Source organism: Musa acuminata, chromosome BXJ2-7 (genome assembly GCF_036884655.1).
Source record: "Musa acuminata AAA Group cultivar baxijiao chromosome BXJ2-7, Cavendish_Baxijiao_AAA, whole genome shotgun sequence".
NCBI lineage: Eukaryota > Viridiplantae > Streptophyta > Magnoliopsida > Zingiberales > Musaceae > Musa > Musa acuminata.
This window is the reverse complement of record NC_088344.1, coordinates 36,173,618-36,200,486: the sequence shown is the minus strand read 5'-3', so window position 1 is coordinate 36,200,486 and position 26,869 is coordinate 36,173,618. Positions and strand designations below refer to the sequence as shown.

Genomic DNA, 26,869 nt, shown 5'->3' with positions numbered 1-26,869 from the left:
CCGCTGGCCGGAAAGTCTCGGGGCGTCGGGCGGATTAAGTGGCGGTCGAGTACCTGCACACAGGTCGGGCCCGTTGCTCGGCCCGGCCCCTCCGACGATTAAGTTAGTGAAGCAGGGTGGAGTGTTTTTGTGAGATTGTCCCCCTTTCCTGTTAGGAGCCAGGGGGTATTTATAAGTGGGTTTGACGTTACCTGGTGTGCCATCCTACCGGGGCGGGGTCGTACCTCTGATGGCGTCTGTCGTTGTGGTCGTTGCGTGGAAGGCCGAGCTGCCGCAGGGTATGGGGGGTGTCAGTCAGCGCCTTCCCCTACCTTGATCAGCCACGAGGGGTCAGCCGAGGAGGTTGCTTGGGCATGGTGGGTGTAGGTGCGCATCGTGTCGTCGTTAATGCTCGTTCAGGAGCCACGTGCCGCACAGGGTGTCCGGCGTGGGGGTGTATTACGTCAAATCCGGGGTGTTATGTCAAATCAGTTTTTTTACCCCTATCAATGATGGTTCACCACCAATAGTGCTCAGGCATAATGAATTAGAAATGCCTGATGAATTGGGCATGCCACCATGTTGGCGATAGATTGAAGAGGTATAAGCTTGACGTGCCGGATGAACTAGACGCTGCACTTCAGATCCCTCTTACGAGAGCCATAAAGCATGCCTTAAGGAGGACAAATAATAGAGAGTACATTATCATCTAATCGTCATTCGACACATGTTCACCATGTGGTGTCCAAGGTAAAAAGAGAAGACGTAGGCTACTATCTGCTCAACTACCCTGACCAAGGGTTTAAGGCAAACATTTATAAGTTGTCTTTCTCTTGTTGCCCACGTGAATAAAAGGCTAAGGGCAGGCTGTTAAAGGCTACCTCCCTATAAAATATTTTATAAAATATTTTACCCTTTTTATGACTACATATAAAAGCTCATCTTTAACATAATGAAAAGATAATCACATGTTTACCATTCACGTCCATACTCATATATATGAATTATTAACCTAGGTGACGAAGTAACCAAGTCGGAAAACCTCTCTCGACCTCATTATTTGCACAAGTAGCACCTTTGGAGCTCAACGTTTTTATCTCGAAAGTACCTTAGACAACCTTACGCATATAAATCTGGACCATATCGGACTGATAAGGACATCAACGACTCATTTTGATAACAAGTTTCATATGAATTTTTTAAACACACTATAATTATCTAGTTTGTCTACGATGTAAGATTATCGAAGCAAGATGGGACGATGATCACCATGATCCTACATCGATTACATTACAAATTATGTTGTCAGTTAATGCAATTTTTCTCTTGTATATTGAGATCCGATATATTTTGTTTTTTTCGTACAGTCAACATAATGCATCATTGACAACAATTTCAAGTGTCACGTAGATCTTGTAGATTTTTATATACATGTTATGAGACAATCACAGATATTACTAGATTTCTCTCTGCTATATATGTATCAAATATTAATACTTGCTAGCATCATCCGATTCTTTTGACAGTGAATGTATGATTTCTATATCCGTAGGTGATTCTTCATCATTGTAATTGTAATGATGGTTGATGAGTGTAATAATGACGATAAGACTCGGGTGATGTCAGTTGCCCCAGATGACGCCTCACGTCTCTGTTGACCTGTCAGCACCTAGTCAACGCGGACCGGAACGCCGACTAAGGCACATTAACACCCTGCTCAGGCTCGATCCCTCATGCCACGCCAACATCGGTGTCAGACGCTACCAGACGTACAATCCTGCTTCCTGCGGGCAGGCGCATTAGGTAACGATAACCCTCACTATAAAAACCCTCGCGCTCCGAGGAAATGAGGAGGAGGACACAATATATAAAAAACTCCCTACGACTATTCACTAACTTGATCGTCGGAGGGGTCGGGCTGAGCTCCCCCGACCCGACCTATGTGCAGGTGAGAAGACGAAGGCCTCCCACTAAACGCCCAGGCGAGGAGTTCCCTCCCGGAGGAAGCAACGACCCCGTCTCGATCGGACCATTACAATCGATCACCTCAGCGGTCTCAAGAGCCGCCCCGGGAAGATCCCCTATCATCCGGGCTCGAACCAAGCCGCGTCGGCCCCGAGTCTACGACTTAAAATTGTTTACACCAACAACAGTGATTACGCGGAAACTGGAAAGCTGAAACAACAGCAACAACAGATGCAAGACCCTCCCTGATGATTGATAGCACTCACCAAGCAACATAAAGCAGAGAGGTGATTGTGATCGCGCTGTTCAAGCAGCAAAAGCATCGACACCAATGTTTCAGGTCTCTTTGCAGTGGGCTCTCACAAAAGCAAAGGCCGTGTGTTTTGGCAATTTCTTCTTCTTTGCAGTCACCACAACTTTCAGATGCTCTGCTGCATCAACACTTGCAGTGGGCTCTCACTAACAGCTGCAAGTTGCACTGTTCACAATGCGATGAATTGTCCAGAGAGGAACAGTGATGAGTAGGCCCCCACAACGCCACATCATATATCATCAATTGCTGCTGACGAGTCGTAGTAATGCTTTGTCGACATTCCCGTGAAACCTATTCAATGCTCCCGAATCCGCACTTCATTAACTCGTCACCCTTCCCCTCCTCGTGACCGCACTAAATTCCCAGGCTTACGTGGCCCAACTCCCCTGCCAGCCCAAATCGTATATATCCACGACGTTCGCATGTCCCTTCCCTGCCATACACCGTTCAACCATGGCTCCCATCGTGCTTCTTCTTCTTCTTCTGATGGCGCCTCTCCCGCCCTCCTCGTCCGAATTCACCGTCGTGATGCCGGACTCGTCGGCTCTCGTCGACGCGCCGCAGACGGGATTCTCCGACAGTGCCAGGACCGACCCGGCCGAGCAGCGGGCGGTGTACGAGATCATGGAGGCGACGGGCAACGGCTGGGCCACGTCCATCCCCGACGTGTGCCGCGGCCGCTGGCACGGCATCGAGTGCATGCCCGACACCAACGACGTCTATCACGTCGTCTCCCTCTCCTTCGGCGCCCTCTCCGACGACACCGCCTTCCCCACCTGTGACCCCGCCCGGTCCTCCCTCTCCCCCGCCCTCCTCGCCCTCCCGCACCTCCGCTCCCTCTTCTTCTACCGCTGCTTCACCGGCAGCCCTCAGCCCGTCCCCGCCTTCCTCGGCCGCCTCGGCCCCACCCTCCGCTCCCTCGTCCTCCGCGAGAACGCCCACACGGGCCCCATCCCGGCCGAGCTCGGCAACCTCACTTCCCTTCGGGTGCTCGATCTCCACGGGAACCATCTCAGCTCTTCTGTTCCCCCGTCGCTTCAACTCCTGAGGAATCTCCAGTTACTGGATTTGAGTCACAACCAGCTCTACGGCCCAGTTCCTGAGCTCAACCTTCCCTCCTTGACCGTCATGGACCTCAGCCGTAACCTCCTCCATGGCCGGATTCCAACTTCTTTCGGGCGGTGGGATTCCCTCGTCAAGATGGACCTGAGTCGAAATCGCTTCTCTGGTTCGATTCCAGACTCTCTCTGCGACCTACAGAACCTGGTATTACTCGATCTGAGTCACAATCGCCTCGCCGGCCCTCTCCCACGCTCTCTCGGTGGGTTGAGGTCGCTAACAGCGTTGATCCTCACCGGCAATCCGATGAGCTCAGCGATGATTCCCAAGGACGCATTTGCAGGGCTCGCAGCGTTGAACACACTCATTCTATCCAACATGGGGCTACAAGGATCCATACCCGAGTCCATCGGAGAACTGGGAAGCCTTCGGGTACTTCATCTCGACGGGAACAAGCTGAACGGTTCCATACCTAAAAGCTTTCAGAAGCTACAGAAGCTGACCGAGTTGAGGGTGAACGACAACCAGCTCATGGGGCCCATCCCCATCGGCAGGGAGATGCTGTGGAAGATGGGGAAGAAGCTGAGGCTCTACAACAACTCGGGACTGTGTTACGACATGAGCTATGGAAGATACGAGGGGATCGAGTCGATGTCGGGCATCAGTTACTGCGAGACGGAGAGCAAAGATGCTGCGAGTGCGAGGAGTCATACGACGAAGCATTACTTGTCGTCCACGTCGAGGGACGGCGGTCATGGCCGACCCTCCAGTTTAAGCTCTTCCGGCGCGGCCCGTAAACTCCACCTTGCCCAAGAAGAGCTTGTCGATCTGATCGCACCGCTGCTCGTCTCTCTTCTTGTGTTCTTGTAGCCGTCGCTGTGGCAAAAGTCCTACACGCAAACACTGCTTCTTCGCTTGCGGAGAGGAATCAACCAACCGCTGTAAATTTCCCAGTCAAAGGAACGCGGTGGGGGCTGCACGCAGTTGGATTCTCTTTCAAGCCAAGATTCCGAAGCCAACGAGAAGGGTTAGCTCGGAGGGGGGACTGCGACAGCACAGCGGCTTGTTCTACCTCTGCGTCGACAAGCTGGCCAGAGCTCTCTCTTCTGCTCACCCATCGATTAACCCTCCTCTGCAGGAACACACGGCTGGTCTCTGTTTCCTTCAGAGGAAGAAGAAAACTGTACTTTCTCCATAGGAGCATATGATTCTTCGATTGCGAAGGAAGAACTATATGGTTCTGTGGCTTCCGTCACTCATAGTGCATGTCATGTGTTGCGTGCTTATTACCTCAGTTAGGTCATCGACTCGTACAATGCTGTCGAGTCAGGAGCCAAATCTGGTGGCTTAGCACCACTATCAATGTGCTTGCCGTCGTCTTGCCGCCACCACACGCCCAGCGATTGATTTGGTACTTTGCCACCACGGAGAGCACTCAAGTCAAACAAAGTAAATGGAGTGCCAAATACTCCAACCAATAATAAATCTAGGAAGTGAGACATTTGGTCCGCCTCATCATCAATCCATCATCCTATTATTAACGACATCAGCACCGTCTATTATTGCCATCATCATTTTATTTTTCGAAATAAAGCAAAAATACAGCACGCCGTTTCCCGGTATTGCTTCGTCCTCACACCCTCTCTCTTCTTCATCGCTATTAGTGGAAGAAGAGGAAGAAGAAAGAGACGACGCGGAAAAGCGAAGGAAACTAAATCTAATCTTAACTCCTCTTCCTCCTCCACTTCTTTCTCTTTGTCCTCGCAACGCGGCGGCGGTGGTGGAGGCGTGTGATTCGGTGGCAGAGTGTGTGTGAGATATAGGAAGAAGAATGCAGCAAGGGAGGCCGGAGCTCGGTGCCATGACCTTCGACGAGGTCTCCCTCGAGAGGAGCAAGGGCTTCGTCCAGGCCTTGCAGGTGAGCCCGGCTCCTCCTCTTAATCCGGGTCCTTCCTTTCCTTTGTTGCTTCCGCGCCTCCGGATCTGATGGACTGCCTTTCTGTGCAATCGCTTCTTTCTTGCTGTTTGCTTTTTATTCGTACTTAGGGTTTCTTATTCTGGTAGCTTCAAATATCGAGATTGGGTCCTTTGATTCGTACTTACAGCCGGTTCTTGATTTCAGATACTTACGTTTGTTGGCGGACCCGATTTTTCTGGTACTTTTCTGAGTCTGATCCGCATCGATCTCCGAGTTAATGGTCTCTGTTTCCTTCTACTTCCACTTCTTAAACGATTTGTGTTCTTTGAATCGAACGATAAGCTTTTCTATTCTGGATTCCGTATTATTTCGGAAGCATCGCTTTTGTTCATGGAAATATTTGTACGAATCTGTCGTCTGTAATGCTTGTCGCCAAATTTTGAACTGATAGTTATGTGTGCTAATGATGTTTAGGAGCTCAAGAATCTGAGACCTCAGCTTTACTCTGCTGCCGAGTACTGCGAAAAATCTTACCTTCGCAGTGAGCAGAAACAGATGTAAGATCTATCCTCCTATGTGTTCTTAGGAATCGCTGGTTCTGGTCCTTCCTCTACTTTCTTCTTGAAAAGTCCATTTTTCGATATCCGAATAACATGTGTATGCAGACCCCGAAAGGCATGCTGAAATTTTCTTGTGCATATGGTTCTTTTGGTTATGAAAAAACTGCAGAATATATGTGAATAATCAGATCATGGACTGAAATGCATTCTACAATTTGATCACTGATGGTCACATTAATTTGAGAAACCGTGATTTTATTTAGCCTCATAGTATGATTTTGTTGACATTTACGAGATCTTGTTGACAACAACAAAACATTTACGAGATCTTGTTGACAATAAGGTCTTTTTTTTTCGTAGACTTGGGTGAAAATAAAGAACCAAATATGATCCATGTAGTCGGTCCCAAATAGTTGAGACTTACGATTTTATTATTTGTTGTTGTTGGTTGAGTGTGCTTCTCAGTGCAATGATAGCTAGTTTATTATTGTTGTTGGTTGAGCTGCTTTATTTCTAGTCTAATGATAGCTACAATCATTCACTCGTTGAGATTTGTGAAGCCGCAAGTTCATATGTATGGATCATCTTGTTTTGTGAAATCCCAAACTCAAAATTTTTAAGCAATCAAATCCAGAATGGCTATTTGCTTCAGTTGGAAAATGTAACCACATCTTCCTTTCAGGGTGGTGGATAATCTGAAAGAGTATGGTGTCCGAGCCCTTGTCAATGTTGTTGATCATCTTGGTACTGTTGCTTACAAATTAACAGACCTTTCTGAGCAGCAATCATCAGACATGGCAACTGTAGAGCAAAAGATTTCATGTCTCTGTCAGGTTAATGTTTTGTGAAATAGAGCACCATTTTGGAATTCTTAGAATTGACCTCATGTTTCTTTCTCATTTTCAGCAAATTCTCGCTTGTCAAGCTTTCACTGGTGAGGAGTGTCTTAGGCAGCACCAACTGTTTGCAGCAACCCCAAGGCATCTCAAACATTACACTCTACCAAGTAAGAACAATTAGAAAGTGATTCTCTCTTCTTTTGCAGGACAAGGAATGAGGTGGCGTGTTAATTGTTTTGGTTTGATACCATTCTATCTAGAATTTGTCGGCACAAGTGTGGAGAGCAGTTCGATGCTACAAAACCATATCAATCCGAGTCATGTTGAAGCAAAACCTCTTCCTCATACTTGGGGTGTGTTCTTTTTGCATCATGTTCATATTTCCAATGCAGCTTGGTCTTAAACTATGTCGATTCTGAATTCCATGCTTCTTTTTCCGATGATCTGCAGCTCCAAAAACTTTATCTTGGCACCTAGCCTCCGGGAGCAACTCTTCACCAAACAGAGATCCTCCTCAGACAGCATTCCGGCAAGCTTCTATTCATACTGATTTGGTCTTTCACTGCGACTCAAAAGTTTTTGTTTTTCTCTTCTTTCAGGGTTGATGATTCTAAAGCTTTCGGAATGACTGCTGATTCTTGCCGTGTTCTTGGTATTTTGCATCTCAATGCCCTTAGTGTTCTTTCTTTGAATATTAGCGCTCAGTTGTTGATTCATGTTAAGTTTCGGGTGCAGAGGAGACTACAGCCCCACTGCCCCTATCAAGTTACCTTCAGGCTGCCAAGAGACGTCCAACTATTAATGTTGCTTCTCGTACATTTGCTGTCAAGGTAAATAAGAGTAACATCTATTCGCTAGTTTCATGGAGCCATACAATTCTGCATGCACAAAGAAACTTGTTGCTACTGCATTTACTCAAAAAATACGACTAACATGCAGAAGCTGTACATATCTATAGGTATTTCTTCATTAACAAAAAGAAAAATTCTATTTTAGAAAGTGCATTATGCATCTAAAAGATAATATAATCATCACTACATGCTATGTGCATTTGTACCATTCCTCTGGCGAAACTTTTACTTGATCTTATGTGATTACATTGTCATTTGAGTTGTTCATTGGCAGGATCCATTGGAAGGCACAAAAACTGTAGCAGGATTCGAGTCCTCTAGTGATTCTGGACAGCGTGAAATCTGCCAGCCTCCTCCTCGCAACAAGAGCATTCTTTCGGCACTCTTTCCCAGGAACAAGACCTTGAAACCCAAGAGACTTGTGGTATCCTGATGCTTTCGCTGACACCCGCTTGTCTCGTCCCACTGGGCTCTCTCGGTGGAATGTTATGGAGCTGGGCATCATCAGTCCCAGTAAGCATCTACATTGCTCCGTGTTTGTCATTGACGTATGGTATCTATCTGCTATTGGTATCTTTTCGTGACTGCTTCCTCAGCAGTGTTTGAGAGGATTCGTGTTACTTCTTCGGCTGTTGCCTGTGTTTGGTTCATCAAAAAGATGAGCTCTTGCTCAGATCGTTGTTAACCAAATCAGCCAAATCCATCTCAATCGTCGATTGTGATGAAAACACGAGGAGTTAAACTGGTCATGTTGAGTAAAATGTTGATGCAGGACGTGTCGACATTGATGTTTTCCATGTTTGACATGTGTCCGTAAAACCAACGTTGGCTCACCCTATATAAACATCTCGCTTTTACCGGGTCGAGTCAAGTGGGGTTCGTCTTCGATGGCAATGTCGCGCGTGTCGGCTTCAAAGTAGGCTCCACTTGGACTATAATGGTGTGTTTTAATGGTCTTATGAGTGAGGTAGACAGCCGACTTCCTTGTCTCTTACTTCTACTTTTACCTTTATCGATCACTTTCGTGGCTTTCGTGTTAATGGATTGTATCTTTACTCGTTTTTACTTGCTTGTTATTACTCGCGTCCCTTACTCTTTATTATTTCCTTTTACTTTTGCTAATCATACAGAGATAATAACAGTAGCTTATGCGAAGCATGAGGGAAGGCGACGAACAACAAGGTATTAGTCGAAGATAATATTATTTTTTAGATAAATAAGAGATATTATATGAAAATAAAATTAAAAGGGGTGCTACGTAGAAGAAAATTAATTTTTTTTTTTGAGAATTTATCCTTGAATCAAAATATTTATTAATCGGATTTGACAGGTCACAGGTGGTAGCGGTGGATTTGAATACTGAAGTAGTTATTTGGATTCCGAAACTGAACGGAAGAGATAGTTTTGGAAGTTACGAGTCAATATATAGTTTTGCAAGCTATTTAAATCCGGAGAGTATCCAGGAATATTCCGTGAACGTGATGAAACGACACTCGGTACGCAGGCCGTTCATCCGTCTCACACGGCACACGATCCAGCCGTCCATGTAGCGGCATTTTATCGACCGAACGGCGCGTCCAACGGCTCGTGCGGAAGGCCCCCCGCTAGCTGGGAATCCTCCGATGTTTATCCCACCCGAGATCAACGTACCCGTTCCATCTACCTGGATTTTGCTCTTCCTGTTGGGTCCCACGATGCGGCATCTCCTGTGGGAACCATCTTTCAGGCCACTCACAGGGGAGTACCGTAAACGAGTAACTCGTATTTCTGTGGTATTAGTACTTTTACTTATTAACCCTGCTCTTCCGTTGATCGATTTACCCGGCCTTTGTGACGTGGGTCCCATCTACGATAACAAAGCAGTTGGCAATCGCGTACGAATTTAACAGGTGCAAGTGTTTTGTGCTCTTTTTAAGCACCTACAGATGCCACGATATCCACGTAGAGCCATCTTTTTCTCCTCCGGCGCATCGAACACTCCGCCGGGGGGCATTTCCGTAAAAACAATCACAACGCTACGTCCTGTTAATGCGAACGCATGCGATCGCGTGTGACAAGGGAAGTGGCAGGTAGGCCGCGATCTAATAAACGCCGTCCGTCCTGCCTCGCATCGATGCGACCAAGACACAGCATTTTGTTTGATGAGGTAAAAGAGGGAGAAGGGCAGCTCAACGCTCCGATACAACCTAAGTGTGCTCTCTCCACATCTAGCTTTTAAAACCCCTCCTGGGCTTTGGCGGCGATCTCGCCAACCAAGAAGAGCTCGGCACTTGCCGTAGAAGTTCGATCTCTCTCTCTCTCTCTCTCTCTCTCTCTCTCTCTCTCGGTGCTAGCGCGGTGATAGTCTTGGAGGTGGAAGACATGGCGCAGGTGGTGGCGACGCGAACCATCCAAAGCTCATGCCTTTCTCACCCGGGCTCCAGATCCTGGGCCCGGGGAAGCCACCTGCAGGAGCTGAAGCCCTCGCTGCTCCCGGCAAGGTTCCACCACCAGGAGAAGGAGAGGAGGAGGGGGATGGGCAGCTGTTGCCGCTCCCCGGTGGTTGCCGTGGCGAGCCCGCTTTCTCGCCCCGACTCCGGTGTTCGTGCTGCGTCTCCGGATGACTTATCAAAGGTCTTCAGTTTCCAGATCCCGACCTCTTAGTGCCTCTCTCTGGATTTGAAGTGTCTCAGTTAAAAAGTCCAAAATTTGGGGCTTGTCTCGTATTTTTCTTGTCGAATTAACTCGAAAAGTGCAAAATATGCTTACATTTTCTGTCGTTATAATGGATTGAAGGGCGGGCGTAGTAGCTGAAGTTTTCTTTAATTTGGTCATCATTTACCTGCGAAATTTTTAGAAACTCGTGTTACATAGCTTAGTTTTAATTAGGTAATGAACATATTCGGTAGATCTGCGTGCACAATGGTTGAGAGTAATCGACTTGTTTTGTAAGCTCTTCCTGCTTTACACGTTTTCATAATTTTTCAAAAGATTTTCAGGAATTGGAGATTTTTGGCTGTAGGAAGAAGAGCAATTTCAGCATCTGAAGAGCATTCAGCAAGTGGGAGAAGTTCCAAATGGATTGTGGCCTAAGCCAAACGTGATGAGGAAGACGAAGATAGTCTGCACCATCGGCCCATCAACTAACACTAGGGAGATGATATGGAAGTTAGCTGAGGCTGGCATGAATGTCGCTCGGATGAACATGTCTCATGGAGACCATGCATCTCATCAGAAAGTTATCGATCTCGTGAAAGAGTACAATGAGCAAAACAAGGACAACGTACTTGCAATCATGCTTGACACCAAGGCAGGTTTCTTCTGACTGCTATTTCATTCATCTAGCTTTTTGGATTTTGAGGATGGCATTTTAAAGCTTACAGAAGCGAGCAATTTCAAAGTCACTAAAGTGCTGCGATGCATACGTGTTTTTCTTTTACCTTTCTGTTGTATAATACAAGCACAGACAACTTTGTGTCTTTTAAGTCTATATAATCCGTGATCAATATACTGGACAATTGCTTGATCGTAACTCGGATGTATTACACCATGGTTACCAATCTTTCTCCTGTACGTATTAATGGAAATATTCATTAATTCCTTCATCATACATATATTTTACTCACCCTGGTAAATTAGTATCATTTTCTTACCTCTGCATATTCTATCTCAGGGCCCTGAGGTTAGGAGTGGTGACTTACCACAGCCAATTACCTTATCAAGTGGTCAAGAGTTCACTTTTACAATAAAAAGAGGAGTTGGCTCAGAGACATGTGTTAGCGTAAACTATGATGACTTTGTCAATGATGTAGAAGTCGGCGACATGCTTCTTGTGGATGGTATGTAAAAAGTGCCCAATCCTTATGCAAATTCTCTTCGGAGATGTAGATACATGACATTTATTTTCACAGCCTCTGATAGTTGACACTGTCCAATAGATGATTTTTTTGATAAATTTTATTCCACATCTCTCTACTTTTTGCAACTTATATCATATCTCCTTTACATCACTAATAAAGTATTTCAAAATATAAATAGGAGTTAACTTTTAGCCAGTTCTGTACTGTTGGCAAGCATATAAGAAAAGCTGACATGAATTAAGCATAAGCAACAGAGCTTGAGATCAACGTTTAAGACTTTGAAGAGATGAAAGATTTAGAAGATATTTAGAAAAGCTGGCATGAATGTAGAATAAGTAACAGTAAAGATTTTTTATAGAAAAATATGTAGAGCTTTAACATGAGCTGTGAATGAAAGATCTGTCACTATTTCAGGTACTCTGATGTTCCTCCTATTTTGTAGCATTGTATAATCAACACGAGTTGTGATAAAAGATTTGTGACTATGACTGCTGCAGTTGGTAATAGCTGATTTGTTTTGTGCCATCATATTTTTTATGCCATCATATTCTGCAGCTATAATTATTTGGAAGCAAATTCCTCTCCATCTTTTCCATCTTTTGGCTGATTTCCTTTCTCCAAACCTGTGTCTAATTCCATGGAGAAACAAAGAAAACAAAAAGATAATGTTTCGAATAATGACCGGTGAAAACACAGGAAAAACTTAATACTTTCCAACTTTACGTCTGTCTTACATTGGACAACCAATGAGATGATCTATGTTTAATTTTCAGGTGGAATGATGTCCCTAGTGGTTAAGTCGAAAACTGAGGATTCTGTCAAATGTGAAGTCGTTGATGGAGGTGAACTCAAGTCCAGGAGGCATCTGAATGTCAGAGGAAAGAGTGCAACCTTGCCATCCATCACAGGTGAGTTAGGAATTTTATGTTTGGTCTTATGCTTGTAAGTTGGCCTTTTTTGTCTCATAAATATTTGATTTTTGCATTTTTGGTGTAATAAACATTCTTGTATCCCTTTACAGAGAAAGATTGGGATGATATCAAATTTGGAGTTGAGAACAAAGTGGACTTTTATGCAGTTTCCTTCGTTAAAGATGCAAAAGTCGTCCATGAATTGAAGGATTACCTGAAAAGTAGATGTTCAATCCTGGTTTTGGTTAAATATTTTTTTGAAGTGCCTCATAAAATAAAAAATGTTGACACTAATATTCAAATTAATTTTGTCAGGTTGCAATGCAGATATACATGTAACTGTCAAAATTGAAAGTGCAGATTCAATTCCGAATCTGCATTCCATAATCGCTGCATCTGATGGGGTAAGCATCTTAATGTCATACATTCAACATAATACTGGTAAGCTCAGAAGTGTTTAGTAAATTCTAATGATAAGAACTCTTGTACCGTATGACATGTAATATAGTGCATCATCATTCATCAAGCTTAACTTATATATTCAGTGCTATGGGTATGTCACATAGTGAAAGGTAGTTTGGGAAGCACGAACACGGTGATTTGGGTGACACACCTGTGTCCGACATGTGTTGGACATGGATTCTTCTCTGACACATGTCAGATACGGTTTCGTCTCTGACATGTCTTTTTTTATTTTTTTTAATTTGTTGGATGCATCGCTCCCGTGTTGGACTCGATGGATGGTCGTGTATGGAGGTATTGGTGAGCCTTTGGAATCCGACTTAGTGGTTGCGTGCAGAAGCGTTTGGGAACCTTCGAAATCCTTCTTCCTCACGGATTCAGGGAGGATTTTGGCATTAAATACCAATTGTCCCAATAGAACCCTAGCACATCACGGGCTTCCCTTCTTCCTCAATGGCTTGGCTTCCCTTCGTTGTCGTTGTGCACTGTCGGACCGTCCGCCCTGAGCGCCCCTCTGTAGAGTCGTGCGTCATCGTTGCGTGCTATGGGACCATTCGCCCCAAGCGCCCCTACGCAGAGGTGGAGTTGCACGTTGCTATTAGACCATCCACCTCGAGCACCCCTCTATAGAGTGGAGTCATGTGCTACCGTCAGACCATTCGCCTCGAGCGCCCATCTGTAGAGAGGTGGAGCCGTGCATTGCCGTCATGCCTCTACAAAGATTCTTCCTCATTCATGTGGCCTCCCAAGCCAAAGGTATTATTAACATATTATAGGCATGTTTAGCTTTTTTTTTACTGCTAAAAACATTATTAACATATTATTATTATTTATTATTTTTGTTTTATTAATCTGGGTTTTTTATTGCATCTGATTAAACTGTTAACATATTATTAACCTATTTCATTTTTTAGTTTTTTAATCTGAGTTTTTTTTACTGCTTCTGAATCCCTGATTAAATTCCTATAATAATTTGAATAATTGTACAATATAATAATTTGAGTAATATGTAAAACTCATGTAAATAAAATTATATATATATATATATATATATATATATATATATATATATATATATATATATATATATATATATATATAATGTGTCCTTGCTGTGTCCATATACTATGTTTTTTAAAAATGCCATGTCCTTTGTCTGTGTCTGTGCTTCTTAGAAAGTAGTTGATGTTTATGTTACCTTGATCAGACTTCATAAATACAATGCTTTATATCAGCATGTCTGCATAGAAAAATGTTTGTGTGTTTGATGGGCCAAACTTGTTTTATTTCAAAGATGCTTACGAGTTTCGTTTAGCTGACCTCTTAACATTTGCTCGATGCTGATTTGACTCGATCCCCTTTAGATATTGCTTTTCTTTTGACACGGTATTTTCGGTTGGCTTTTCCTATTTGCTAGTGACCTTGATCTTATTCTCTAATTTCTTCTGTGTTCTTTGTAGGCTATGGTAGCTAGAGGTGACCTTGGAGCTGAACTCCCTATTGAGGAGGTTCCACTGCTGCAGGTATCTTCCATTCATTGACAATCAACATCCACAATGAAAATGCTTGTTTAAGTTTTATATTGTCTGAAGCTCTGATGCCTAAGGGTATTTTTTCTCATCAAGCACAGTAACTTGTCAATCACACGGGGACAGGCTGTGGCACTTAATTACTATTGAGTGCCATGGGTTGATCCAGTGCGAGCCGTGTGGATATGGGGGTAAGGCTGCATTGATCTTGCCTTTACATACCCCAGTGCAGGAACTTTGTTTACTGGCATGTATGTTGCTATTCAGTGACATTATTCTGTTCCTGATTGCAGCTTTCTCAGTCATTCTGGGTCAAAGAGTTCTGTTCCTTTGTCATTTTTTTATATATTTTGGTCATTTGCCTTAATAAGTTAAGTCAAATTTAGATCATACCCTTTTTCCTTTTGAATGAACACTTTTTTACATATACTTTTGAGCCATCTCATAGACAATGGACAATTATGTGTTTAACTACTTGATGTTATACATTTCATGTTCCACCGACATTATTTTGGAAGGGCTTTCCATACCTCAGTACGGAGGAGCTTTGTTTACTGGGCTACCCTTTGTATGTTGCTATTCATCAATGTTAGTGTTCCTGGTTGGAGCTTTGACATTCATTGTGTTGAACTGCTAGTTCCTTTGTCATTCTTTATATATGTCCTTTCTACTTGCTATAATAGCTGTTGTTTAATTTATATCTTACTCTTGTTTTCCGATGAATGGATATTTCTTATAATATAAAGCCATCTCATATACAATAGATAATTATTTTGTGCTTTAATACTTGATATTATATATCTCGTGTTTGATAATTGTTATGTGTTATTGATTTCTTAATTGTGCAGGAGGAAATTATTAGAATATGCAGGAGCATGGGAAAAGCTGTTATTGTAGCAACGAACATGCTGGAAAGCATGATTGTTCATCCGACACCAACCCGTGCAGAGGTCTCAGACATTGCCATTGCAGTTCGTGAGGGTTCTGATGCAATAATGCTCTCTGGGGAAACTGCTCATGGGAAGTATGAACTCCCTTTTCCTTTCTCTCTCCCCATCTCTGTTTTTCTTTGCACTATATTCTTCAACTTTAGGCATGTGATTCAGTTCATGAGGGTTCTGATGCATTATTGGAAGCTTGCAGTGTTAGTTTCTTTTTTTTTGTTCTACTGTTTGTTGCCTTTTGTTTTCTTTGAGTTAGTTACCTATCTGAATTAAATTACCCTGGAAAAAATCTCTGTCAGGGTTCTTTTCCTTTATATTGGTTAAATGTACAATGCCTGCCAAGATACAAAACTGGATTATTTGTGTTCACATGTAATAATGCCACATCTAACTGATGAGCCTTTCAAGGGTTTAGATATTAGATTATACACAATTTAGTTTGTTCCTAAATTGGCTAATTAATAGCAACCTTGTTGGTTTTCATGCAGATACCCACTTAAAGCTGTTAAAGTCATGCACTCTGTAGCTCTGAGGACTGAAGCAACTATGAATGGAGGAGAAAGGCCAGCTAATCTTGGTCAGGCATTCAAGGTAAAAGTGTAATATAGTCATCACATATCGTAATAATGTCATTCCAATTTTGCTCAAATAAGGTAACTACAAGAAGCCATTGGCTCATATTGTTGGTGTTGGGACTTCATGGATTCTTTCCTGCCATTTAGAAATTTTGCTGGCATATATACTAGATTTCTACATATTCTCTTATGCTTATAGAATCCCCTTTTCTCATTAAACAACTTTGTGTTTTCATTTTTGTAGACTCATATGAGTGAAATGTTTGCGTATCATGCAACAATGATGTCAAATACCCTTGGCACGTCGATTGTAGTCTTCACCAGAAGTGGATTTATGGCTATCCTACTTAGCCATTATAGGCCTGCTGGCACGATATTTGCATTCACCGATGAGTACGTCGCCTGTTCCTCTTATCTTTCGAGTCGTTTTTTGTTGATTCTACTGTAATTGTATAATGCAGCATGGTGCATCATGTTGTCTTGAATCTGTTGATAAGGTTTCAAATCTAAAGATGCTGATGGGTGGTTGTGCAGGGAAAGAGTGAGGCAAAGGTTGGCTTTATACCAGGGTGTGTGTCCAATATATATGAAATTTTCAGATGATGCTGAAAGGACATTTGCCGATGCCTTGTCTTACCTGCAGGTAACTCCACCTGGCTTTTTCTCATCTGTTTTCTTCTATTTGTCCATGAACTGTTGTATCGAAAAAATCCTTGATTTATTTGTGCAAAATTAACTTCATTCTTGGATTAACATATGGCCTTTCATGATTCAGGAACTAGGCATGGTCAAGGAAGGAGAGCAGATAGCTCTGGTTCAGAGTGGGCGGCAACCCATTTGGCGGTCGCAGTCCACACACAACATCCAGGTTAGAAAGGTTTAAGCATCGGGACATCTGTTGTTGAAGTCACCAATTCTATGCTGCATTGTCTGACGAAACAACACCAAGCTCTAGCTGGATGTTACTTTGTGGTAGAACTAGTATCAAACTTTCGGTTGTAATTCCCGTTTCTTGGTTTCTTTTGATTGCGGTGTTGAATTGTTCTCTTAGGCTTGCTTCAGTTCGATATATTCTTTCATGTCCAAGCAGAATAATTTATAGTTTTCATGCTTAGAAAAAGGAGATTGATGCTTGTGCTCTTATTACTCTATTAATAATTAAATAGTGTGGCATGCTTCGACTCTGCAAGTGTGACAGCAAGAAAATACAGAGCATTATATGTTTCTTCTAAGAAGTTGTCATTGGTTCTTATGGTGTATACGAAGAGCAATGGATGTTCTAAGACACCATATGGTCATCAGAACATCATTTTTCATGTAATCTGGCTATAGATCACTGTGATGTTTTTATCTTGTAACACAAACATTGACATCAGTACTCTCCCAAAATCATGTATTTTTGGGATTAATCAATCCTCTCTTAATATATACCATTTTAGCATGAAGTTTAGGTAGTTTGAATTGAATTGAATTGATCATGTAGAAAATAAAGATTATATATTATTGGATGTCGGCTAAAGTCTTTGAGGTGATGGAAGCAATCGAGAATGGCTACATGAAGAACACGGCTTTGTGCAGCTTTCAAGGGGGGGCAAGAAATAGTTTCTCTTTGATTGCTTGACTGGTGTGGCCTAAATGTAAACTAATGATTCTGTTTTCTAATCCTTCCATTGTATTTTTTATATATCAAATACAAATAAATATATTTGTCTTTGAGAATGTATATGCGTTACAAAAATCTGCTGGTGACTAATATGATCGTGCAAACTGCCCTTAAATTTGAATCTTCTTTTCATTTGGGTAAAGAATTTTAACTGTTTCTTTAAACAATTTAGAAATTATGATTTAGAGTTTATTTTGGCTGAGTTCAGAAGAAACAATATAGGGTAAAGATTTTTATTTTTTTAAAAAACAAACCCTTATTTTCATGAATTCTCAGTTAGCATTCAATTTTCATTTATTATCGTAGATGACATTGCCCTTCGCGTTTGTTTTATCGATCGTTGCTTTCATCCCTCATCATTGTTTTCGTCTCATCGCTCTCACATCTCCTCTCCTCTTCCTTTATCGCTCTCACTTCACGTTGTTTTCGTCGTTTTTGTCTCATCGTTCTCGCATCTCCTTTGCTCTTCCTTTATCGCTCTCACTTCACATCCCCTCCTTTTTTGATCAATTTTTTTTTTTTTACCGTCCTTGCCTCTATTGCTCTCGCTTTATATTTTTTCTTTCTTCGATCATTTTTTTGGTTTCCGTTCTCTCATCTCATCTTTTGAAAGACAAGAACGACATTGTTATTCTCAAGGAACATATACTAAATATTAAATTTTGGAAGGAGGAAAGCCTCTTAAATAAATAGGGGATAGGTCAGCTCCTACAATAACATATATTCCAAATTAATCATAATTATCAATTAAATTTTTAATTTTTAGAATTATAACTATAAAAACCTAAATATCTTTAATATCCTATAAGCGTAGTTATTTATGATATTTCACTTGATAATTATTAGTGAGTATTAACATGAATTGGATCATCAAATACTATCAACTAATATAAATTAATTGTAAGATCATATATATATATATATATATAATCTTATAATTAATTTATATGATAAACTTAAGAGGGGATAAGTACGCAACTATTCATGGCTCAACAAGTGGCAACATAGTCAATAGTGAGAAAGACAACACTCCATCAATATCTAAGCCACACAAACATCAATCCAAAATAATAATTCGTAGAATATTTTACTTATACCATCGAAACGATAAGATTGAGAAACATTTCATCCATACCACAAGCTACTTGGAAAATAATAATCGAGGTCAATTATTATATATTAAAATTAGTTCACTTCTATCGATTATTGACTTAAGTGTTAACGAGATCAGAAAGGTCTATCCAACCTCGATCTTCGTATCGATCGCAAAGCAAGCGACTAAACCCTCTTCGACTACTAAGTGAGTGTCTAAGTCCTCCTTTTACGATCATATCATGAATCGAGTCGGATTGATCCAAATATCACATGTATCATCGTTATCAATCCAAATAATTAACATAATATGATAAAATTAACCGCTATTTATAGATAAGCAACCTTATTAATTATATATCATAAGGTTAATTAACAGAGAATCGTGTCGCCACCGTGTATCGTTTTGACAACCTTCGCAGGTAATTATAGCGTTGCGCTCTTTGCTGTCTCCGCCGAGATAGTGTGCTATTTACCATTCATTTATTCTGCTTCGGTCTCGCCTTCTCCTCTCACCATCCGAGAAGAAGGGGAGGGAGTGTTAGGGCTTCGCCGGGAATCTGCGTCCCGGCCCGGCCTCAAGGGACGCCTGCGGCCGCGGTGTGCTATCTGGCAGGTGATCGCAATGGAACCCGTCTTCTCCTTCTCCGGGAGCGCCGACCAGAACTTTGAGTTTGCCTTCAATTCCAGCAATTTCTCCGACCGGGTGCTCCGGATCGAGATCGTCCCTGACTCGCCGGAGGACACGACGGGTGGCGTTGGCACCTCCGGGTTGGCCAGGCACCGGAAGCGCCGGAGGGCCGATGTCAAGAAGGAGAGAGGTTAGCGCAGCTAAAGCCCTACCTACTCTTTTTACACCCCCTTTCCCTACTTTTTTTTTTTAATGTAGAATCTGTGACTCTTTAATTGTCCTTCTTATGGCCTGTTGGTTGTTTGTTAGGTGGTGCTTTTCTCCTTGGTCGATGAACTCTGCTTTTTTGTGGAGGTCTTGATGTTCTTGATATTCTTGGAAGTTGAGGCTCTTGCATTTGCAGTTATGGCTATTGATTTTGATTTGGTTGGGCCTCAGCAGCTAAAATTTTAGGAGGAACTTGAAATGACCATAAACAAAAGGACCACACTTGTGCAATTTGTATATAAACAACAAAAAGTAGAATTCAAATTCATATTTTGTTATATCTTGAAAAAGCATCGGCGGACGTTCTGTGATTTTTACCACTGAGAAGCAAAGCTTGATAAGTTTGTTGTTCTGAGTAAAGACATGAAATGAACCGAGCCCCAAAACCACAGGGGCCAAGCCGCAAAAAAGGGGTAATCAGAAGTTTCTGTTTGAGATGATGGGTTGTAGGTAATAATACCTCAGAATAGTCACATATTGGCTGTGTAGGAGGACGCCGGTATTTAACTGGGGAATTCCAATACTAGTTATTTTGAAGATCATATTTTTTTGTCCAATGAGAGTTTGGTTTAGGAAGGAATTTTTTTGTCCAAAGAGAGGCATCTCATGCCACTGATTCAGATCCAACTCTGATCTCATGCACCTAGATGTTACTGATAGTAGTTCTTGGCACTGTGAAACAGTTGGAGACTTTATGTTACGATGTCTGCTGCTTAGGTTTCAAATGTCTTCCCTTTTCTGGGTACCATTTGGTCTTCTAGTTTTTATTTCTAGCTAGCATAAAAATATTGCCATGATGTTATTATAAAGTATCATGGCATAAACTAATTTTTCTTACTTTGCCACCATTCCTCTCTTTGTTCCAGTGGCTAACATGCTGAACTCATGAGATGATTCCATCCCATAGAAATAGCAAAAGCTATCAATTAAACTCACTGAAGCAGGAGTTACTATGTAAAAATGTTGCCATTGCTTGCCAGTGTTGGTGTTCATTAGTTCCTGCACTATAACGTTGCAACTCAGATATGCCATCTATTTTAAGCGTTGTTGCTATTATTTTGATTCAGTACTATCAACTATGAGGTGGATTTTTATCTATCCTCTCTCTTATTTTGGTTCAGTACTAGCTGCTTTTGTATTTAAAACTTATGCTGAATATGCTTTTTGTCTCTTTTATTTTTCTTGGTTGTCCTTGTTTAATCCTGAAATCTTGTCATGGAACCTATAGAAAGGCATAACTTTTCATGCCAATTGATGATTCTTTGTTTACCCAAAATAAGTAACAATCTTTTGCTTTCCCAGCTGTGGAGTTCAATTTGGTGAGTTTTCCCCACAGCAACCAGATTGATGATGACGATGGTTTGACAGGTGCAAACAACGAGGGTGAAGCTGTAGCAATGATCGAAGAGTTTTCATCAGGTCTTGGTCTAGTCTGTATGATTAACTGATTTTTTATCTTTAATTCTTTTCTGCAGTCTTAATCTGTAGATGAAATCTTTTCACACATCAGAAAGCAAAACATGGCACTGTTTCCAGCCTTTTGGTTGATTACCCTGTGAAGTTATATATCTGAACTCATATATGGATTATAGTGGAATATTTGATAAATTTGTGCCAATTATTATGGTGTCTCTTACTAATTCTTAATACCAAGTGATTAGCATTTTCTCTTTTATGTATATGAACAGAATGCTATCTGTGTTTTTGTAGGTGATGAGCTTTCACAATGCAGTGATGCTTCTTGGAGTATGGAGTGTTCTCCATCCATTAGAATAAAATCTTTATTCATTAGTTCTGCGATACTGGCTGCAAAAAGCCGTTTTTTCTACAAGGTTAGCATAAAAATGCACATATATGGCTCGGCTTACCGTGTTTTCCTGACTAATAAATCATTCTCTTTTTAGCTTTTCTCAAATGGAATGCGTGAATCTGACCAGGGGCATGCTACGCTGCGAATAAGTGCCTCAGGTAATCTAGAAACTGTTTTATTATATCTTGTAATATATATTGAGGTTGAAAATGTGATAATTGAGCTTATTCCTTTTTTTAAGCAAAAATATGTTTGCTTAGTTGCCAACATAGCAGCAGAATGGAATATTTGATTGGGTATGCTTATGTTGGACTATATGTTCTTAAATATTGAAAAAGACATGGGATGAGAAATAGAGTCCGGATTGAGGTGATGATCAGGATTTATCAGAGTCAAGTGTCAGCTTCTTTTTCTATTGTCTTTTCCTATCATTCAAAAAGATAAGGAAGTAAAAAAGAAAAGGGTTGCGAAAGGAATTGCACCAAATAGACTAGCCTGCTCAGGCTGAGACTATTTTTTCTAGGTTCTGGGACCTACAAGATTTGGAACAGTAGTGCTGCCACATGCAATTCAGCTGAAATACCTGGTACGTAGTATCTTAAGGAGGACATGTCCGAGAAGACATGTTCAGCTTGCATGGAGACAAATGTTCCTGTTGCAACCTTGTGGTGTGCGTGTCCTTGGGCAAGATATGTAGTTCTGCAAGGAACTGAACAAGTTTGGTTGCCTCCTGTGTGGAATAGAATAAAAATGAGAAGGAAAATGATGGAGGAGGTACAGAGGATACACCCTATGACTCTCGATTTGTTTAATTTTTAGGATGTTGTTTTACATTTCTTGACCTGCCCATCCTCCAAGAGATTTTAATGCCCCAGTGCGTCAAGCCCGTAATCATTTTGAAAAAGAGCTTCTACAAACTTGTTATCCCTTATTATTTTGATCTAGTTCAGTAGGCCTACAAACTTGGTTTAGTCTTCATATCTTGGTCCAGTTAAAGGTTCCACTCTGTGGTATTAGTAAATTGGACATTGCTTTAAGACACATTTGCAATTTTCTTAAATCAAATTAAATCAAGAAAGTCGTTCATGGTAATGCTTCTTACTAATTTGCTGGATATATGGATGATCTGAAATTATACCTCTTTTTTGGAACAGAAGAAGCTGCCCTAATGGAACTCCTCAGCTTTATGTACAGTGGGAAGTTGTCAACCAATTCACCAATGCTCCTGCTGGATATTCTTATGGCTGCTGACAAGTTTGAGGTGGCTTCTTGCGTGAAGCATTGTAGTCAGTTGCTAAGGAGCTTGCCCATGTCTACTGAGACTGCCCTACTCTACTTGGAGCTCACTTCCAGCATTGCAATGAGTTCAGCAATCCAGCCGCTAACTAATGCAGCTAAGGAGTTCCTTGCTAAGAGTTTCAAGGACTTAACCAAGTAAGTAATTATGTTTGATTAATCCAAGCTGCAATTGCATTTGGGACAAAAAAGTGAGAAGAAGGAATCTAAATTATTGTTCTTCCTTCAGGCACCAAGATGGCCTAATCGAGCTGCCTCTTGTTGGCGTCGAGGCAGTCCTCTCCAGTGATGAACTTCAAGTTGCATCTGAGGATGCGGTTTATGACTTTGTGCTCAAGTGGGCGCGTCATCATTACCCGGACTTAGAAGAACGGCGGGAGATACTAAGCTCCCACTTGAGCCATCTCATAAGGTTCCCCTACATGTCCTGCAGGAAGCTTAGAAAGGTCGTCACACAGAATGATCTGGACCAGGAAATCTTCTCGAAAGTAGTCCTCGAGGCACTCTTCTTCAAGGCTGAGACCCCACATCGACAGCGTGCCCTCGCATCAGAACAGTCATCAAACCGGCGCTATGCAGAGCGAGCTTACAAGTACCGGCCAGTGAAGGCGATCGAGTTTGAACTGCCACACCCACAGTGCATCGTGTATTTGGACCTAAAGCAGGAGGAGTGTGCACATCTGTTCCCATCTGGCCGAGTCTACTCCCAAGCATTCCACCTTGGTGGGCAGGGTTTCTTCCTCTCAGCTCACTGCAACATGGACCAGCAGAGCTCCTTCCACTGCTTCGGCCTCTTCTTGGGAATGCAAGAAAAGGGTTCGGTAAGTTTCACGGTGGACTACGAATTCGCTGCGAGGGCAAAGCCATCAGGGGAGTTCATCAGCAAATACAAGGGATACTACACCTTTACCGGTGGCAAGGCAGTTGGATACAGGAACCTATTTGCCATCCCATGGACTTCATTCATGGCTGATGACAGTCTCTACTTCATAAATGGTGTTCTTCATTTGAGAGCCGAATTGACCATCAAACAACCGCAGCAGCAGCAGCAGCTGCCGTAAATTTTTTTTTTTTTTCTCGGATGTAACCAAGTTCTATTTTCACGTAGCTCGAATAAAACTTGCCTCGCTCTTTCTATGGATTCTCTGTATTTACATATTACTAGTTTGAGCATGAGGAACTTATTTCGAGTGAAATGATAAATTGCTTACAACATGGAAATCAGCATAGTTCTTTTTGTGTGTGTTTCAACCTCTTCTAGCAATCATAGAAGCAAAATCCAGATAAGCGTGATGTGTTGTTTCAGAAATTTCCAACTACAACAATCTATTTGAAGCCAATTTTCCTAGAAATTAGACAATAATGTGCCGAAGTAATCATTAGAACGAGAATGTGCGTACAACATTTGCCTTCCAATGCATCACGACAGTCTACTGTTTGCTGGATTCACCTCATCTGAAAACCCTTCCAATGCGCCTTCAGTTCATGGCTTCGTCAAATCCCCAATCCGATACTCGCGTGTGGCGGCCTTCCATTCGCTATCAATCTTTAGAACTCGACCGATGTCGTTGTAGCATTGCCATTCGTTCATCGATCCAAACATGCAGTAGTTTCTAACTGCAGGTTGTGCGCATAAATTTGACGTACTGCTCCAGTAGCTGATTAAGAAGCAATGCGATTTATAATATACTACGAAGACATATTCTATGAAGATGATGAAAAGAATACTAGCTTTTGAAACAGAAACTAATTAGAAGTTTCGTGATGTTCGAATCCAACAATCACCGCACACACTCATCCGTACTGTACGTCTGAGGTTGTTTTACTTTTTAAGTAACTATAGAATACAGGAAGATAGAGATCAATGGATTCGACGAATTCTAGAAATAGTGCACAGATGAATGGAGCGTGAACAGAAAGAGAGTATCAAGATTTTCTAGATCAAGAAGCTTAGTCCAGAAATGTCACGGACGACTATCACATGCCTATAATACTTTCTTTAACAGATCGTTGATCGCTTATACTTACTTATATAATTTATTTAATACTATTTTTTACCTTGTTATTATATATTTTTTCTTGATTTTTTAACCCCAGACAGTTCATAACATTGCACAATAATGGTTTACTCAATCGGGCAAAACTAGGTCAAAATCATCTCATTTTTATGTGTCACGGTCTGATTTCTCAAGCTTGTAATGTAACGTAAAACGTCAATCATCTTAAACCCTGAAACGTCGGGTGGCATGGACTCAGATAATGCTTTGGGGCTAGTATTAGATCTCATTTGAATTCACAAGTTTCTATGCAAAATATGTGTGGACTTGTCTAATATTATGAGACCCAATTCAGCAGTTGTTTGTGGACTTACTATTAAAAATTTAGTCGATTTTACTAAAATCGTATGACACCCTTGTGTATCTATTTGTAAGAGTCACCTCTTCGAAATCTTTTATGATCCCATAAGAACCTAAAAGAAAAGACGAGTTAGAGAAAACATTTAACTTGGGATCTAACAAGCAATTATTTCAGCAAACACTTAATAGACAATATAAATTATAAACATAGACTTTCCAAGCTATGAGCGGTCACATGATAAAGGGTCCAAGATGACCCGCTACGATCAAAAATCCCCATAAGAACCAACATGACATTACTACAAAACAAGACAGTGAACCAGCCCTAGATATACCACCCCAAAGGTCCATCCAGCCACATGCCACCCGGGTAGCTTTTGGGTGTTGTACTGGCTAACACTTTGCACTACTTTAAGAAACTATTAAACCCCCTAGAATAATTGCTTAGATGGCCTATTTCTGGACAATTTTATCTTTGCGTGATAGCTACACACAACCTACATTTAGAAGCTTAAAATAACTATAAGAGTTAACTAAAATGGGACTACAAAGCCTATTATATGCCATTTACAAACTATGCAAAGCATTACATCTCCGAAAGATATGAATATACACAAGCATTACATCAAACACCCTATTTATAGTTTTGTATATGATATTCTCCCTCACTTATTCCTTTGATATTCTCGTTAAAGCCTTTGCGGATGCTGCATCTTCTTACCTTTATTGAATATTCAATCTTTTGCTCCAGTTACAAGATACCTTTTGGCTCCAAATGACTCTCCACTGCTATTGTTAAGCAGTCGAACTTTGATCCACCATACTGCTTTAACTAGCTAATGACTTTGCATGGGGTTGGTCAAGTTATACTGATTTTTATTGGTTCCTACATATCCTTCAAATAAAAGAAAAGACTATTATTATATGCAAGTCTTTTAAACGTCTCATGTCACTTGAACCAGATGGATACCTATTGGAGTTTTAACGAGTATCGCCTCATACATTTTAAAGTTTTTGAAGCTTTTCCTTTGTAAAATTTATCCATTGATTCATCTTTTATTTAGTTGTCACTTCCAAATAGGTTCACATCACTTTCAATTTCAATTGGTATTCTATTGGAAAATAAAGCGAATAATTTACTCTCAATAAAATTAATCACTATTGATGAGGATTTAACACTATTATTTTTCATTCAGTTTCTTCAAAAGGTCTTTGAAAATATACTGAGCTATTCTACTTTGCTCATTCTCTTAAAAGTTAAGAAGATAAAAGTTATTCGACTTCGCTCGCCTCCTCAAGATTTGTACTCCATATATTGAACTAGTTATTAGTCTTCACTTACTTTTTGCTCACACTTCTGAAATACTCAAAGTGTTTGCACTCGTATTGAATTAAATACTTTAATTCACCTTCTCATGGCTATTGAACTTCTAGAATGTAAGAAGTTTTACCCAAAAAGAGAAAAATTTTACCCCGACTTAGAGCAAGTCTTTAATAGTTTTGTTCACCTCTGGGATTGTACCGTCTTCTTCATCATTTATGTTGCATACTCCTCTGAGTAGAAAAGATATAACATCGCATATAACTTATTTCGTCCCTTAGTCGAGCTCTCCTATATCTATCTGAAGCCTCCTACTTTTAATTATTTTGATGAGAAGCCCAATAACACCCGTCTTACAAAGTTCTCTAGCCTTTGCCCTTCAACCATAACTCGATACTTGGAGTTCACCTTTGCATGCTTTATCTCCTTGACCCCTTTCATAACCAAGCGCTCTCCTTCTAATGAGAACAAGGGATCAATAACTCCATAAAAGTTCTGTCTCTACAGTACCATGGTGCTGTTATACCCATGGCCCTACTATCTGTTGCTTTGCATCTGTCTCTTTTTTAGTGATTGGTAGATCTGCGTCTATAGCACTGTAGCACTCCTCCGAGTCCATTTCTAGCTAATGCTTCATGTCATTCTATTCTCCTTTGTTTTCTTAGTAGTAACATTTATTTACTTGATA

The 26,869-nt window shown here is 41.3% G+C and overlaps 4 protein-coding genes across 6 annotated transcripts; all 4 read left to right on the top strand.

Annotated features, from left to right (window-relative positions):
- The first annotated feature begins 2,276 nt into the window (after positions 1–2,276).
- Positions 2,277–4,512, top strand: LOC135616255 (protein TOO MANY MOUTHS-like). Its single transcript, XM_065115448.1, has one exon. The coding sequence runs from the start codon at positions 2,711–2,713 to the stop codon at positions 4,184–4,186; it is 1,476 nt and encodes a 491-aa protein (XP_064971520.1). The 5' UTR covers positions 2,277–2,710; the 3' UTR covers positions 4,187–4,512.
- A 414-nt stretch (positions 4,513–4,926) lies between these two features.
- On the top strand, positions 4,927–8,157 carry LOC103992753 (probable protein ABIL1). Of its 2 annotated transcripts, none has more exons than XM_009412591.3 (9): positions 4,927–5,234; positions 5,709–5,791; positions 6,477–6,627; positions 6,701–6,800; positions 6,894–6,986; positions 7,084–7,162; positions 7,233–7,285; positions 7,369–7,463; positions 7,759–8,157. In XM_009412591.3, the coding sequence occupies exons 1-9, from the start codon at positions 5,148–5,150 to the stop codon at positions 7,915–7,917; spliced, it is 900 nt and encodes a 299-aa protein (XP_009410866.2). In that variant the 5' UTR covers positions 4,927–5,147; the 3' UTR covers positions 7,918–8,157. The 2 variants fall into 2 exon arrangements, with proteins under 2 accessions (XP_009410866.2, XP_018684243.2); XM_018828698.2 differs by having other exon boundaries at positions 5,014–5,234; positions 7,357–7,463.
- Positions 8,158–9,613: 1,456 nt separating this feature from the next.
- On the top strand, positions 9,614–16,933 carry LOC103992752 (plastidial pyruvate kinase 2). The gene is made up of 12 exons (XM_009412590.3): positions 9,614–10,097; positions 10,486–10,773; positions 11,137–11,302; positions 12,097–12,231; positions 12,345–12,455; positions 12,550–12,638; positions 14,157–14,219; positions 15,074–15,249; positions 15,658–15,760; positions 15,989–16,137; positions 16,279–16,387; positions 16,520–16,933. Exons 1-12 carry the CDS (start codon positions 9,846–9,848, stop codon positions 16,625–16,627), a joined length of 1,749 nt encoding a protein of 582 aa, XP_009410865.2. The 5' UTR covers positions 9,614–9,845; the 3' UTR covers positions 16,628–16,933.
- A 2,014-nt stretch (positions 16,934–18,947) lies between these two features.
- Positions 18,948–23,740, top strand: LOC103992751 (BTB/POZ domain-containing protein POB1). 2 transcript variants are annotated; one of them, XM_065118625.1, is made up of 7 exons: positions 18,948–19,115; positions 19,190–19,320; positions 20,700–20,816; positions 21,108–21,229; positions 21,302–21,365; positions 22,362–22,641; positions 22,733–23,740. In XM_065118625.1, the coding sequence occupies exons 3-7, from the start codon at positions 20,795–20,797 to the stop codon at positions 23,562–23,564; spliced, it is 1,320 nt and encodes a 439-aa protein (XP_064974697.1). In that variant the 5' UTR covers positions 18,948–19,115; positions 19,190–19,320; positions 20,700–20,794; the 3' UTR covers positions 23,565–23,740. The 2 variants fall into 2 exon arrangements, with proteins under 2 accessions (XP_064974697.1, XP_009410863.2); XM_009412588.3 differs by having other exon boundaries at positions 18,949–19,320.
- Positions 23,741–26,869: the final 3,129 nt, after the last annotated feature.

Bases quoted from the DNA above. Each gene is read 5' to 3' on its own strand.
- LOC103992751 (XM_009412588.3), top strand. From the start codon at position 19,125: ATGGAACCCGTCTTCTCCTTCTCCGGGAGCGCCGACCAGAACTTTGAG. The intron at 21,230-21,301 runs GTTAGCATAAAA...TTCTCTTTTTAG, and splicing joins AAAGCCGTTTTTTCTACAAG to CTTTTCTCAAATGGAATGCG. The intron at 22,642-22,732 runs GTAAGTAATTAT...TTCTTCCTTCAG, and splicing joins AGTTTCAAGGACTTAACCAA to GCACCAAGATGGCCTAATCG.
- LOC103992753 (XM_018828698.2), top strand. From the start codon at position 5,148: ATGCAGCAAGGGAGGCCGGAGCTCGGTGCCATGACCTTCGACGAGGTC. The intron at 6,628-6,700 runs GTTAATGTTTTG...TCTCATTTTCAG, and splicing joins AGATTTCATGTCTCTGTCAG to CAAATTCTCGCTTGTCAAGC. The intron at 6,801-6,893 runs GTAAGAACAATT...CATTCTATCTAG, and splicing joins CAAACATTACACTCTACCAA to AATTTGTCGGCACAAGTGTG.
- LOC135616255 (XM_065115448.1), top strand. From the start codon at position 2,711: ATGGCTCCCATCGTGCTTCTTCTTCTTCTTCTGATGGCGCCTCTCCCG.
- LOC103992752 (XM_009412590.3), top strand. From the start codon at position 9,846: ATGGCGCAGGTGGTGGCGACGCGAACCATCCAAAGCTCATGCCTTTCT. The intron at 15,250-15,657 runs GTATGAACTCCC...GTTTTCATGCAG, and splicing joins GGGGAAACTGCTCATGGGAA to ATACCCACTTAAAGCTGTTA. The intron at 15,761-15,988 runs GTAAAAGTGTAA...TCATTTTTGTAG, and splicing joins ATCTTGGTCAGGCATTCAAG to ACTCATATGAGTGAAATGTT.